At 44.3% G+C, this 13,734-nt stretch overlaps 1 protein-coding gene across 1 annotated transcript in view; it reads right to left on the bottom strand.

Annotated features, from left to right (window-relative positions):
- Positions 1–13,734, bottom strand: part of SWT1 (SWT1 RNA endoribonuclease homolog) — a 1,175,709-nt gene that overhangs the window by 112,798 nt on the left and 1,049,177 nt on the right. The window contains exon 16 of the mRNA XM_086956007.1: positions 4,511–4,577. Within this exon, the coding sequence (XP_086812133.1) occupies positions 4,511–4,577 (67 nt within the window). The remainder of the gene's footprint in view (positions 1–4,510; positions 4,578–13,734) is intronic.

The raw sequence follows: 13,734 nt of genomic DNA, 5'->3' as shown, positions 1-13,734 counted from the left end.
CAAAGGGGTACTTGATTCCCAGCAGACAGAAAGTTGCAGACTTATTACTTGTGAAGGACTCCCGTTGTTCTTAATAACCCACTTTCCTGCATATATGAAATATTACAAACAAAATCTAATGATGTATTTCTGAGATATATACAATCTTCACATATAGAAATAGTTCAAAGCAGTTCTAATTATTGCATGATCACAATTAATTTAAAATCACCAGGATTTTACAGATGAGATGGTCAATCCTTTGATACTGTAGCATTAATTTCACACTCTGAAATAGATTGAACTGTTCCAAACTGCAGACACTAAAATCTGAAAGCTCCCTACATGACCCTTGGTAATGTGCCATTCATAAGCTTTTAATAGGTTAAAATAGGTAATAAAGAGGTGTGGTCTTTTAAAGAAACCCCCACAAGTTATCCAGTGCCTTTAAAGCAGTTAAACATAATACTACGCTTTGTTATCGATAATGAAATACTAACCATTTTTCCTAAGGCTTTAGGAGCTGCACCAGTTATACTTTCCTGTGCATCAAGACATTCTCTCAACAGGAACTAACACTAGGAAAAGCAAGCCCTGCCCCGATGTGCAATCCTGGGGTTGCCTCAGTAGTTCTCTCACACCCTGCAGAAATCTGTGGGTCTAAGCTGTGTAGATGCACAAGAGCATAAATCTGGTAAAGAAACGTATGCGACCAAGTTCAACCTTATATTTTAAAGAGACATATATAATTTGTTAATAACATAAACTCCAGGTTTTATCAGCTATTGCTTCCCCAAAGTGTATCTGAATTTCTAAGTATAGATAGCCATCATAATTCACTTGCCTACATCATCAACATGTCGGTGTCTAGAAAAGGAAAAGGCCTTTATCACGGACTAGGAAAGAAATATGCAGGGATTCAATTAATGCTTTTGGTATTTATTTTAAAAGTTATAGTAAGCAAACACTTGGTTCCCTGAGGGTAGTACACTATATAAAGTACAGATTCACAAAGAGGAGTTGGAGACTCCCCTCACAGGCGGTAAATTGGACAGGGCCTTGGAACAGGTCCGGGACATGGCCACAAATGCCCAATTCACATTAGTGCATTTTTATTATATACATAGGGCTTATACGACACCAGAGTGCCTATATCAGATGTATCCAATGCACCCGCAGGCTGCACTCCATGTGAGGCAGTACTGGCGGGTTTTGGACATTTGGCATGGGATTTTATGAAGATACAGGAATTTTGTGGGGAAGGTGATACAGGAGATGCCTAGAGCGACGAAGGTGATTGTAGAGCTAACAGCCCAACATTGCCTGCTAGGACTGCTGCCTCTCCTCCAGAAGGGCAAAAAGATGCAATATAGATTTGCACAGTTGGGGCTAGTGCTGGCTAGAAGCGCATAGCCATACATTGGGCTGGCCCGGCCCCTCCGACTGTATCTAAATCGCTTGCTGACTTCCTGGAATGGGAAGCAGCAGAAGAATTTAGACTTCGGAAGGTTTGTACAGCTGAAAATGCAGAACACGACCTTGAGATTTAGGGGAATATGTTGACAGACTGAACAATCAGGCCATGGGCCTGAATGACGACACAGACTCAGACTCTGATACACCGCAGGCAGTAAGGGCTGATCCGTCTTTATTATTCGGGAACGAGATCAGGCTGGATGACCGGATGACACCCACCCCCTTCACCCCAAACTCCCCTGCTCCCTCCACTATTGGTGGATCTGCTCGATGGTATGAACGGTTTCCCTCTGCACAGTACTTCTATCGTGACACTGGAGTGGATGAGTCTGCCTGGTGTTGGTCTGCGCCTCCTATTTCCTGGCCCCCTCCCTCTCCTCCTATCAAATTTTGTATTGCCAATCTCACTATTGTCGAGAAATCATATGTCTACACACTACTGCACTGTTCTTGTTGTGCATATTGTGTATTGATAAAATTAATAAAAATATTTCTTTTAAAGTCCACATTCACAAAATGTTACGTGAAATCACATGACTGACAGAGGAACATGTTTTGTTCTTCTGCTAGTTATCCCAGCAGAAGGTGGATACACCCAGCACGCTTGAACCCAAAAGTTACATGCTACTTGGTTGCAAATAGAATCTGAAAGACTGACACCTATTGAATAATTGTTTTTCCAGTAAATCGCTATTTATTAAACCTATGGTTTAAACGTTTAAGGACTATGTCCCATTAGTGCTGAACTATAAAAGCCTGTATATACTGATAATTTAATTTTATTCTGCAGCAGATTTTATTAGACAAACGTATTGATACAATAACTGATTTGAACTCAAGTTCTTCTTTTCTGACTTCCAGGTGGTACTCTTTCCAATGTACGATGTACTTTAAACTCATGGAAGGCACATTAGTGATATATTGAGGTCGATGAATATTGAGGATTTCTTTTAAATAATTGTTCTTGTAATCGGTGTGTGCATTTTATCTGCGGCTGATTTTTTTGTAGGTAATTGTTTATATGTTTTAGATCATTGCAGTGAGTTACTCGCTACAAGGCGCTACGAGGTTTATTGTAAATGCACCGAGCACAAAGACTGTTCTAAACTGTGTTATTTTGATATGTGTTGTTTTGCATACGTTGATTTTCTTTTCTTTTTTACTAACGGAATAAAGTTTCCTTGATTATGATGACATGGCTGAATCCAACATGATATGATGAAACAAACCAGGGCATGCAAGAATACAATTAAATACACTGGCTTCTTAACTCTCCAATTGTATGCAATTGGTAGGTACACCTACAGCCTAAGTAAACCATAAAGCAGACAATGATTTGTTTTTTATTCTTTAAATGTCCTGTGATTCCCTTAATGAAGAATACATTGACATCTATGTTAAGTATCATTAGCACCCAGTATTGAATGTTAGGAAATAGACAGTCAATCAGAATGCTCCCTTTGAGGGCTATAGCTACAGTTAAAAGCCCACAAAGGGTGCATTCTGTGACTGCTAGTTCCCCTCACCCTCTGACAGGCTATGCTTGCACTTTGCAGATTTATAAATGTTAATTAGAGGTATGCCAACAACAGTGGCGGTTATGGTCATTCCCACTCGTGTAATGCGCTCAAACTTTTTCTTGAAGAAGTCTTCCAATATATTGTGACGGAAGGTTATGTAAGCAGCTGTCCAACATGTTAATGCGTTTCTTATCTAGATTGACCCTCTCCAGAGATGTCAACTGAGACACACAACTGGCCCAACTTTCCTAAGTCTTGGGTTATATCCAACCGAAATTTTAGATCGTTTTTAATGTCTACGGGCCAAGGAGCAGTGGACAGTTACCTTACTGTATAGGTGGAAAATGTGATCATCAGTGGTGAAGATTTCAACATTCTTTGAAGAGAGTATCTTTGATGACAAGTGCATTCCCGAATTCTACAGCTTAGGAGCAGTCGTACAGAGGTTTCCACTGGCCCAAGCGTTTGTCCAACAGCAGAGATGTAGCCCATTTCTTATCGACAGAGCCAGTTTCCATGTTCTTCTTCATGTGGCACAATTACTCCACTCACTGCTTACTGACTCCCTGCCTGAAGCGTTTTTTAACGAAAATACCAACAAATTCTCACTGACTTCAATGACCTATGATGAAAAAGTCTTACATATGTTGTATTTCAGAGGCTGGTGGTCAGACTGTACGCAATATATACGCTGGAGGAATGGGTCTTCTGCATTTATGTTTTTTAGCCCAACAAGTTTTGCAGGGCATGCAAAAGATTTAATACATTTAGAAGGTGTTTTAGCCACGGCAATGGTTTCTGTTAGATCGTGGATCCAGCCTTCCACAAATATGAAAAAACAAATGTTATCCCTCTTCTGGAAAAGGACGCAGAGAGGATATCACAGGAAATAAAAGCACAACTTTAAAAGGTTTAATCGGTTGAGACAGTTTTTGAGAGCAAAGCTCCGGAGGATTCCCTCTTTTCACTGACAGGCGGTAGAAAATCCGAACCATGGAAGCCTCAGTGTAGAGAGGACCTCAACGTCTGTCCACCTCGCTGCAAGAGTTATTTTCATACAATGAACAACACAGGCTGTGTTGTAAGATTGAGCAGAGTGAGAACTGTCACTGCTATTTAATATTTACTACTAAGGATTCTTAGCCTGTCAACAGGCAATAACTGAAACATGTGGATCTATAAAACATTCAGTTCAGGATAATGATTTTCCTACCCAGTAAGCCATGTTTATAGCTGGGGAAAATTAGACCAACTTCCAGTATTCCACAGCTACTGATTGTATGAATCACATCCAGGGGATACTTTTTGAGCAGTCAAGTTTCACCTCGATGCACAAACGGTTGTTTAAGAATATATATAGCATGTTGCATCTTCAAACCTTACAGTGTACAAAGAATTGTTATTCACTGAATGTGCAGCATAACTAAACATGAAATGATAGTTGTATGCTTTCTGCAAATTTGCCACTGATATATAAAAGATGAACGCTTGATAAAAACAACCATTTAATTTTCTAGTTTTTAAGATATGCGTACCTCATTGTTGAGTAAAATACCGTACAGAGGCATGACATCTTCGGAAGTACTGTTTGGCAGCATAATTCTGAAAGATAAAATACATAAACATATTTGTGGCAGGGATAGAATGAAGACAGTGCACTCAAGTGCAGTCAGCAGGATTACCTAGTAAAGAAAGTTAAAGAGCAATCCGTTTGAGGTAAACAAAAAAAATACTTCGCCTGATTAGTTAGATCCCAGTTTGGAAAGGGGGAAATATGACACAAATGGGACAATCCAGCTACCAGATCCGCAAAGTCTTTTATCTTTAAGGTCAGACCTCAAATGAAAGTAAAAAAATGAAAGGTGATTTATGATGATGAGATTCAAATGACCTAAAGCTGGCCCAAGAAGGTCAAACTGGTTTCAAATACTTTAAATAATTGGTGCAAGATGATAATGACTCTTGAATAGCCCCGCCCACCACTCGCTAGAGCAGAAAAAGTGGATTAGGCTTTCAGTTCACAAAAGCCAGAGTGATAGGTTACCAATTTTTGTAACATTTTACCATACAAAGTGATAATGCCGTTCATGAAATGTGTTGCTTGTTCAAAAAGATCAAGGCCGACTTCCTAGGCTGGAAATAGCAACACATGTTTACTCATTTGAAGAAGGGACACATAAGACAAGAGGCCAACAACCACCAGCCGTACCAAAACAAAGGTGTATCAAGCAAAAGGTCTATGGAAAAGGGAATTACCAGCAAAATCACTTATTCAAATGATGCCATCGACCTAGGTATTAATCAGCATTACAAGGGATCTTGGTAAGCCTGATGTAGTAAACTCCTAGTCAAACTTTACACATGTTACATCATAGGACTAATTTCCAACTGTTGTAGGACTTCAACTGGCAGTATCACACAAAGTCAAGTTCCGTAAAATCTAAACTTAATTTACTTGTGGTAAAAGTCAGACAGTTAAAATAATGATCAGCAAAACAAACAATGATTGGAGCTTCTGGGTACAAAATATGGCCATGAAAGTAACTATGCAGTAAGGTACTGTGTACAAAATAACACTGGGGTTTACACATATTCTTGACCTGAAGGAAAGGATCAAGCAACTCTGGGATGCAAGGCAAAAGGCTGGTCCTAAAAAGTGGTCACAAATGGTGTGAGAAAGTGCCATCTTTCTTGCATGGGTATGCCCCCACTTTTTGCTGAATTGCTGATGTACTTTGACTGAGTGTGCCCGGGGCTCCTGCCAACCAGGTACCCAGGGCCTGTGTTCCTTTCCTAAAACTGTGTTGAAACTAAAACCCAATTGGCATCTCTGGCCACCTGCCAACCCCTAGTAATTGGTACCCTAGGTACCCAGGGCATGGCGACCAGAGAAGACCCCTAAGGGCTGCAGCACTTATTGTGCCACCCTTGGGGGCCCTGTGCCCTGACACCCACACACTGCCTTGCAGGCCGAGTGTCTAAGTACAGACCTAAACAGAGGGTCGACATGGCACACATCCCTGTGTGCCATGCCCACAAGCTCACTGCCATGGCATCCATCAGTCACCCCTCTAGCTGGGTGCCCTATGCCAGTTGTATGGGCACAGGTGCACGAGCCCTGTGCCCCTACGGTACCCACGGCCCTTCCTGGGCACTGTAAGTGCAGTGCTGCCATTAATAGTATATTGTGCTGGGAGGTCGTCATTACTAACTCCACATGATGACTTCACTGATGACTGAGAAGTTTGATATCAAACTTCTCGGCACATTAAACCCGCACTGATGCCAGTGTGGGATTTAATGTAAAATGCACCAGAGGGCATCTTAGAGATACCCCCTGAAACCTAACCTACAATCCACGTCTGGTCTGAGAGGCTGCCTCTGCTGCCACACAGCAGACATGTTGCTGGACCCCTGGGTGGAGAGCCCCCCGCTCTCCTGGGCCTGCAACAATGCACATCCTGGGCGAAGTGCTAGGTCTCCTCCTCCAGGATGGGCAAGGGGAAGCTTCAAAGGCATGCCGCCTTTGTGAGCTTCTCCATACCACTTGCTGTACTCAGAAACTGGCCCCCACCAGTTCTGACCCCCACTCTGGCGGGAAGACTGGCGGGAAAACCCTATGTCAGGAAGGGGGGTGTGCCAGCCTGTGCCAACCCCACTCCTTAGGTGGGAGAGGCGAGGTGAAGCACAACCCCGGGCTCCGGCCATCTTGAAAATGGAGCACCCTGCCCAATCACAGCTACGCTCCTGCCCCCCTCCCACAGGAGAGGAGCAGACTAGGGGGTGTACCCACCTCAGGACAGGGACCTATTGGTCCCTGCCCTTGCCCTCCCTGTAACGCCCCTAAATTTAGTATTTAGGGGCACCCTGAACCTTCCTTCCTCAGATCCAGAAAAGAAAACAAGAAAGAAGATCAATAAGACAAAGACCCGCCGTGCAGCTGCTAACAGGACGACACCAACTGACTTGGCCCCAGCCCTACCGGCCTGTTGATCCTGGAACCTGTTCCTGCTAAATCCCGGTGACTCCAGCGGACAACAACATTGGAAAACCCGGAGGACCTGCCTGCCTTGACCCTCTAAAAGACTGGGGCTCCCATGAGCAGAGGCTCTGCTCCACCAGCAATGCCCCTGGTGGCAGCCAGGAATCGCAAATCCAGCCCACTCTGCACCTGCCACACCCGGCCTCTGCATGAGTGATCCAAGACCACGAGGACGCCCCCCCGGCAACCGGGACCCGAAGTCCAGTGCCCAAAGACCCTCCTCTTGGACCCCGACGACGCCTGCAGCCTCAGAACAAGGGACCCCTCCAAACACGATCAGCTGAGGGTAAGATTTCCCGACGCCAAAAGACACCCCTGCACCCGGCGCCCCACGGCCCCCTGTGCCCTCCTTTGGGGTACATACCTCTTCTCCAAGATCCCAACTTATCTCTCGAAGTGGTGGTCGCACATGAAGAATCTCCGTCCCCGAGCCTGTAGCCTTTGTTCACTTTTTAACTTTCCAATTGGATAACATTGAGCGCCCGACGGCTCAAAAGCACCCTGCACCCACTTGCCCTGAGTAAGTGACCAGTAGCTCAGCTCCCACAGCCGCGTGGCCTGCTTTCTTGCCGCCACCAACCAAAGGCCCACTTCCCTCTATTGGATTGAATTGGGCCTACTCTCTCTGCACCCGGCTGCCCCTATGCCGCTGAGGGTGTAACAACTGTACCTTTCCAACACTGGGAGACCCCTGAGTCTATGCCCAGAACCGTAACTCCGCCAGCCGAGTACTCACCTGAAAGCTGATAACTCACTTTCCTTCCATAGGCTAACATTGACTGGTTTTCACTGAAATTTCTTTTAAGTGTGGAGTTTTGAAACTTTTAAATATTCATCTAAAATCAGGCAAATAACGAATTTCGAAATACTCACCTGAGATCAGGAGAGAAGCCAGTACTGTACCTTCTGGCCCAGTACTGAATTGCAAAATTAATCCTAATTGTACTTACCAGTAACTTGAACTTTCTTCCATAGGAAACCATTGTCTGTTTTTCTCTGAAAAGTTTCCAAGTGTCAACTTTGAAAATACATTTATATTCTTAAAAAAATCACAACTGTAATCAATACGCTTTTACTTAACTGTTTACAGCTTAGGTCCCAGAACTGAATCCAGGATCCAGCCCTAGGGTTAGAAAAGTCATCCTTAAAGTAATCCACTGCATTTATGTAGAAAACCCCATTGCACTAAATGCTAAATTGTGTTTAGAATTTTGTTGCCTATTGCAACCACTGTAGCTATTGTACTTACAAAGTCAATTGCCTTTCTGCAAAGCATTTACCTAAAGTCACTCATATTGAGAAAAGTCTATTTTGATAACTGTTGGTTCTAAAAATACAAGAGGAAAGGGACCGATCTAGAAAATGAAGTGTACGAGCAAGGAAATGCTTCCCTTAACTTTATGATTCTGAATGTCCAGTCCGAGAAAAATATAGGTCCACCGTTCATATCAGTCTTACCAGTAAAAGGTGAATTGTGCGTTAGAAAGAAAGGGTCAGTGCAGTTAGGACACAGTGATTGTAATACTGTAGTCGAGTTCAATGATAAAGGAAAGTCTACTTTCAAAGCTTCCCGCCATTCCTATTTCATTTGCGGTCAGACAGCCTATGTACGTCTGCCCTTAGACTGGGGTGGGACGTGTTCTATAGCGTTCCTGCTGCCACCCGTCTTTCTAGCCCCATCCCATTATCATCGAGATTCCCGACTAGTACATGTTAGAAACAAGAGGGAGACCGATTCCCCAGTGATTGATCAGACTGAGACAGCTTTGGAGCAATATACGGATTTCAATAAAGGATTCTTTTTCTTCATAGGTCCCGTCCAAAACAGTAAACTAATACGTAGGTTAACAAGAACTCTAGAAGCAGTAGTAAATGAGACTGCATCTGCTCTGGCGAACTTGACAGAGGAGCAGTCTGCCATGAGACTTGTTGTTCTTCAGAATCGCCTTGTTCTTGACGTCATCCTGGCAGATAGGGGCGGGGCTTGTAGAGTGATCGGCTCCAGTTGTTGCGTGTTTATTCCTAATAACGCGCCTTCTGTGTATGCAGCAATAACAAGGCTCCACAAGATAGCTCCCGAGATACACCAAAACCCAGGCACATGGACTTGGTCCGGTTGGCTCTGGAATATAATATCAGCATGGGGATGGAAAGTATTGTCGTTCTTAGGAATGATACTGCTCGTTATATTCAGTTGCTGTCTCTGTCTGCAATGTGGCCCGGCGATTTGCGGCTTGTGTGCCACTGCCTGTATTCCCCATCCACGTATACAACAGAAAAAAGACGAACAAATGATGCTGTATGATCAAATATATGGTATCATGAATATAGATGTGTCCTGAAGGGCACAGTAGGGGACAAGGAGGGAATGAGGAAATAGAAATTTTATGTGGCCAATGTGTCCCCTGCATGTACCCTATGTATGTCCATGTCACCATGCACTTCCCCTCTTATGCCTGTAATAATAATGCCTCTGCATTTCCGTTCAGTGTTAGAATGTCAGTACCCAAGCCCTCCATGAAAGAAACGTTAATTCTGCACTGAGGCCTATGTTGCCAATGTATTTGCATGGTGCACGTTTAAAAAGTTGAGATGAACCCGTTTTTGTGGCTCAGCCGAGCCAGGACCCGAATTCAGGCTCCATGCCTCCTAACACTCTGAAAGCTGCAGTTTTATGTATCCCTGACCTCTCGCATACTTCCTGCTCAGCCGAGAGGTGCCCAGCCTGGCCTGCCAAGACAGTATTTTGCTTACAGTTATCTGCTCGGCTCCACCGAAACACATTCCTACTTAATGAAGAAGGTAAACATAACCCGCCTGCAGACGATAGGGCCTAGCCTTTCTGTCTCCATTCAAGTGATTTATAGAACTCGCATCCATAGAAGGCCCTTGGCCCCCACGCAATGCACAACGAAATATATGCACACACTGGCTCTTAGCGATGAGCGACCTTTAATTCAGATAATACATCCTCCAAACTCAAGATATCAGATAATACCAGACGTACAGGTCGTTCTGACATCCAAGGTTTCTCTACTAGCACGAAAGTCAGCTCCCCCCAGCTTCCCCCGTTACACGTCAATTCCACGTCATGACCAAGTAGCGCGCACAAGTAGGGTAAAGGTTTCTGCTGACCATGCAGACCCCCTCCATGTATCCACCCACCTATGACACCTCAAGGGAACACCCACGTGTACACGCCCTTTTCACGCCCATGTGCTCTTATCTCTCTTTCGCCTGATCCGCCTGGAGCGCTCCGCCTTCTCTATGCAATGTAATGTACGTTTAAAGTATAAATAATGTACTCTGTGAATAATGTTCAGATGACGATCCTTCCTGATCCTTAGTGGAGATGGAACCCGATTCTCCCTTAACTCGAGTTACTGAATTAAAGCCCTTTTGAATCGGACACCACGGACTCTGCCTCTCATTATATGCATGATCCTTGTTAATGTATAGAAATTCCGACAGGGTAATATTTTATTTACCACATAATCTGGAGCCCGAATAGGGACTAGTCCCCTTCCCCACGCGCCGGTGATGTAGGTCCAGCCCTTGCCCCCTTCTGCAGCCGTGACGGACTTCAAGTGTACACGACAGCGGGACTTCCTGCCTACTCCCTCAGGCCCACGGAGGAGACGGAGACTGCGACCAGGCATCCACACGAGGCGGTGAGGATTGCGGACCATCCCAACCAGAGCCCAAGCCGTGAGAAAGCAAGGTCCGAGGTATCCCGAGGCCCACCTGTTCCGAGGCGCATGCGCAGCACCACAGTCACGCAGTATCGAGTATCGAGTTTCCGAGGCCTTCAAGTTCTGCTTCCCGGTGAGTACCGTTATTGGGAACGCATAAAGACGGGTTCATTTATTTGAGCCCGGTAAAGACGTGTCTGGGTACACAGGCACGGTAAAGACGTGTCTCTTTATGAGACCGGTATGGTTGTACTATGTTGCAGTACATAAAGTTAACAGTTTTTCAAGTTCATGTTTTTATCCCCATGTACTAGTTAGGATGTATCTGTTTTTAATGTTTTAGTGTTGTAGTGTGAATGGTTGTTTTCAGTCTATTTTTGTGTATATTGTGGTTTCGTTAGGTCAGTTCCAACATGCCACTGTTTTCGAAATTACGTCAGATAGGGACCAGGAAAGAGATACTCGAAGAGTCAGTTCCCGTCCCGCCTAGAGACACACCTGGTCATTTTATGTATCAGAAACACGGGCTAGATGCCATACTGTTTTTAGACTTATGGGTAGATTACACGAAGGATCTAGAAGAGAAATATAGATGGCCTGCCTCAGGAACATGGGATGCTGAATGCATTATGAAAGTAGAGGAAGCGCTATGGAAAAAGAAAGTTAGACCGTCCCAAAAAGATGCCATTGAGTTATGGCGTAGGAGAGCAGAGAAAAAATTCCACAAAGCAGAGAGAAGTAAGCAAGCAGCGGAAAAAGCCAGAGAAAGAGAACTACAGGAAGAGGGGGAACGGGTCAAGGCAGAACAAGCAGATAGAGAAAGAAATGCCCTCATTGCAGGTATTTATCCCTTCCACACAGAAGAACTGGCTAAAGCGACCCCCTCAGAAGTACCCAGTAAGTTGCCACCACCACTAGTACCCTTTAGAGTACGTAGACAGAAGCAGACAGAAGCTGAGGCTTTTATTGCCTCCTATCTAGAAGAGCCCTCTCCGGACTATGTAAACGCAGAATTCCCACCTCCTGTCAACAATTCTCCCTTCCCTCCGCCCCCATCACAGGATCTGCTTCTACAAATGCGGCTTCCCCAGGCCGTGAAAGACGACGTAGGACAAGGGGCAGTGGGAGTGGGGCCACCAGCAACGCCACGAACGCCGCCAGCAACACGAGCACTGCTGGGGTTAGGGCTACAACGAACGCCACAAATGACAGCATCACCCTTTAAGCAAAATGTAACTATTTCACGTTGTATATACGATCCAGTACCAGGTGAGGGTGCGATTCTCGTGTACTCGCTAAGATTAAGACATGCTGTAGACTATTTGATCACACTACCAGGTATGAAGGAAAATTTAGATAAAATATACGAATTCATTAGAACGGGGGAGGGACCCGAGAGTATAGAAGAGGCCATGAAACAAAGAAAAGTGGAGGTTAAATGCATGATTTTACGTTTTTTGATTAACTGTCTGATCAGGGAACAAGACCAACCAGACAAAGGAGTAATAGAGGTCTGACTGATTGGAGTGACAACATAGCTACTGGTCGGCATGATAAACAGGGACAGACAGAATGCATGTACAGGAAAATACGAAAAGAGATCTTAAAGTTACACAGGAAAGAGTCTGACGGGAAAGATGAGTCAGAAGATGGAGAGCCCGAAACTGAGTAAGTGAATAAAATAAATTATGTAGGCAAAGCACGACAGTTTGATAGGCCCAAGTGCCTCGACTACCGCAAACAGGGACCTCCTATTGAAGAAAGATATTCCCTCGAAAATCTATTCCAAGCTACTGAAAACGCACTGAAAAGACGGGTAGAGTGCGATAGACCCCACACCTCACACGAACAGGAATTAGCACGGTCAGCAGTTCAATGGGTGTCCAATTCTAACATATATAACAGTGATGTAGTGGCCCAGACCTTTTTGAGCCGTCCGCCGAACGAACAGTGTTTGGCTGGTATTTACATGGTTCAATATTTGATAACGTTGTATGAAAGTCAATATTCTGATCCCGGTCCCTTGTATAAATTACTGGACGATATACTTCTAGATAGATGGATAGACCTAGGTACTGAATTAATTAATGTCATTCTGGACCAACGACATAAGTACTTGACTTTTCTGACCACGTGCATGATCCCTGCCCCACACCACGACAGAAAGAGCTTACACATAGACAGACAGAACCCTCTACGAGAGGTACATCCCGTCAAAAATGCAGCGGGTAACCTTCAGCGAGTGTACGTTTACACACCCTTGACGAAACTAGAAATACTGGAAATGAAAAAGATGTTGCCCTGCCATGATAAAGACCCGGGGGGGGTTCCACCGTGAATTAAAAGACATTCTCCGCATAGGGGATTACATGTACGCTGACATTATAAAATTATTGAAAGTATTGTTGCCTGCTGGTATTTACGAAAAACTTAAAGAGAAAGACTGGGAGGTGGGGGAGAAAAAGTTAAGTTGGGCAGAATTGGAAGCCGAGGATAAAGACAGGCACCCTGGTGTTGGTCTAGGGGACAAAGCTAAAGTCCTACCTTAACTCCTGATACAGGTTCTGCCGAGATTATTGATTACTAAAAAGGAAGATTGGGATGTTATTTCAGCCTGTAAACAGAAACAAGACGAGAACACCAGTGATTTTTATTCCAGATTCGAGAAATGTTTTTCTATTAATAGTGGCCTTAAGCTAAGTAGTGAATCATATCCACATCTTTTTGTGAGCAAATTAGTAGAGAATTCCTTACCCCCGATCAAGAATAGAGTACTGAAGGTTGAGAGTACCTGGCAAGCAAATAGCCCTTCCCGAATGTTGCAAATGTTACAATATCACCAAAACAGAATTAGAGAAGAACAGGATCATGAAAAGAGACGTATGAAAGATACGAAAATGAAAGTGCTGGTCGCACAATCGGTACCAGCTAATGCGAATAAAAAGGGCACGACACCTGTTAAAGGGAACTGTAATTACTGCAAGCAACCAGGTCACTATGTGAATGAATGTGCTGTCCTGAAACA

Source organism: Lissotriton vulgaris, chromosome 1_1 (assembly GCF_964263255.1).
Source record: "Lissotriton vulgaris chromosome 1_1, aLisVul1.2, whole genome shotgun sequence".
Taxonomy (NCBI): domain Eukaryota; kingdom Metazoa; phylum Chordata; class Amphibia; order Caudata; family Salamandridae; genus Lissotriton; species Lissotriton vulgaris.
Note: the sequence above shows the minus strand (reverse complement) of the source record. Positions and strands in the feature narration are given on the sequence as shown.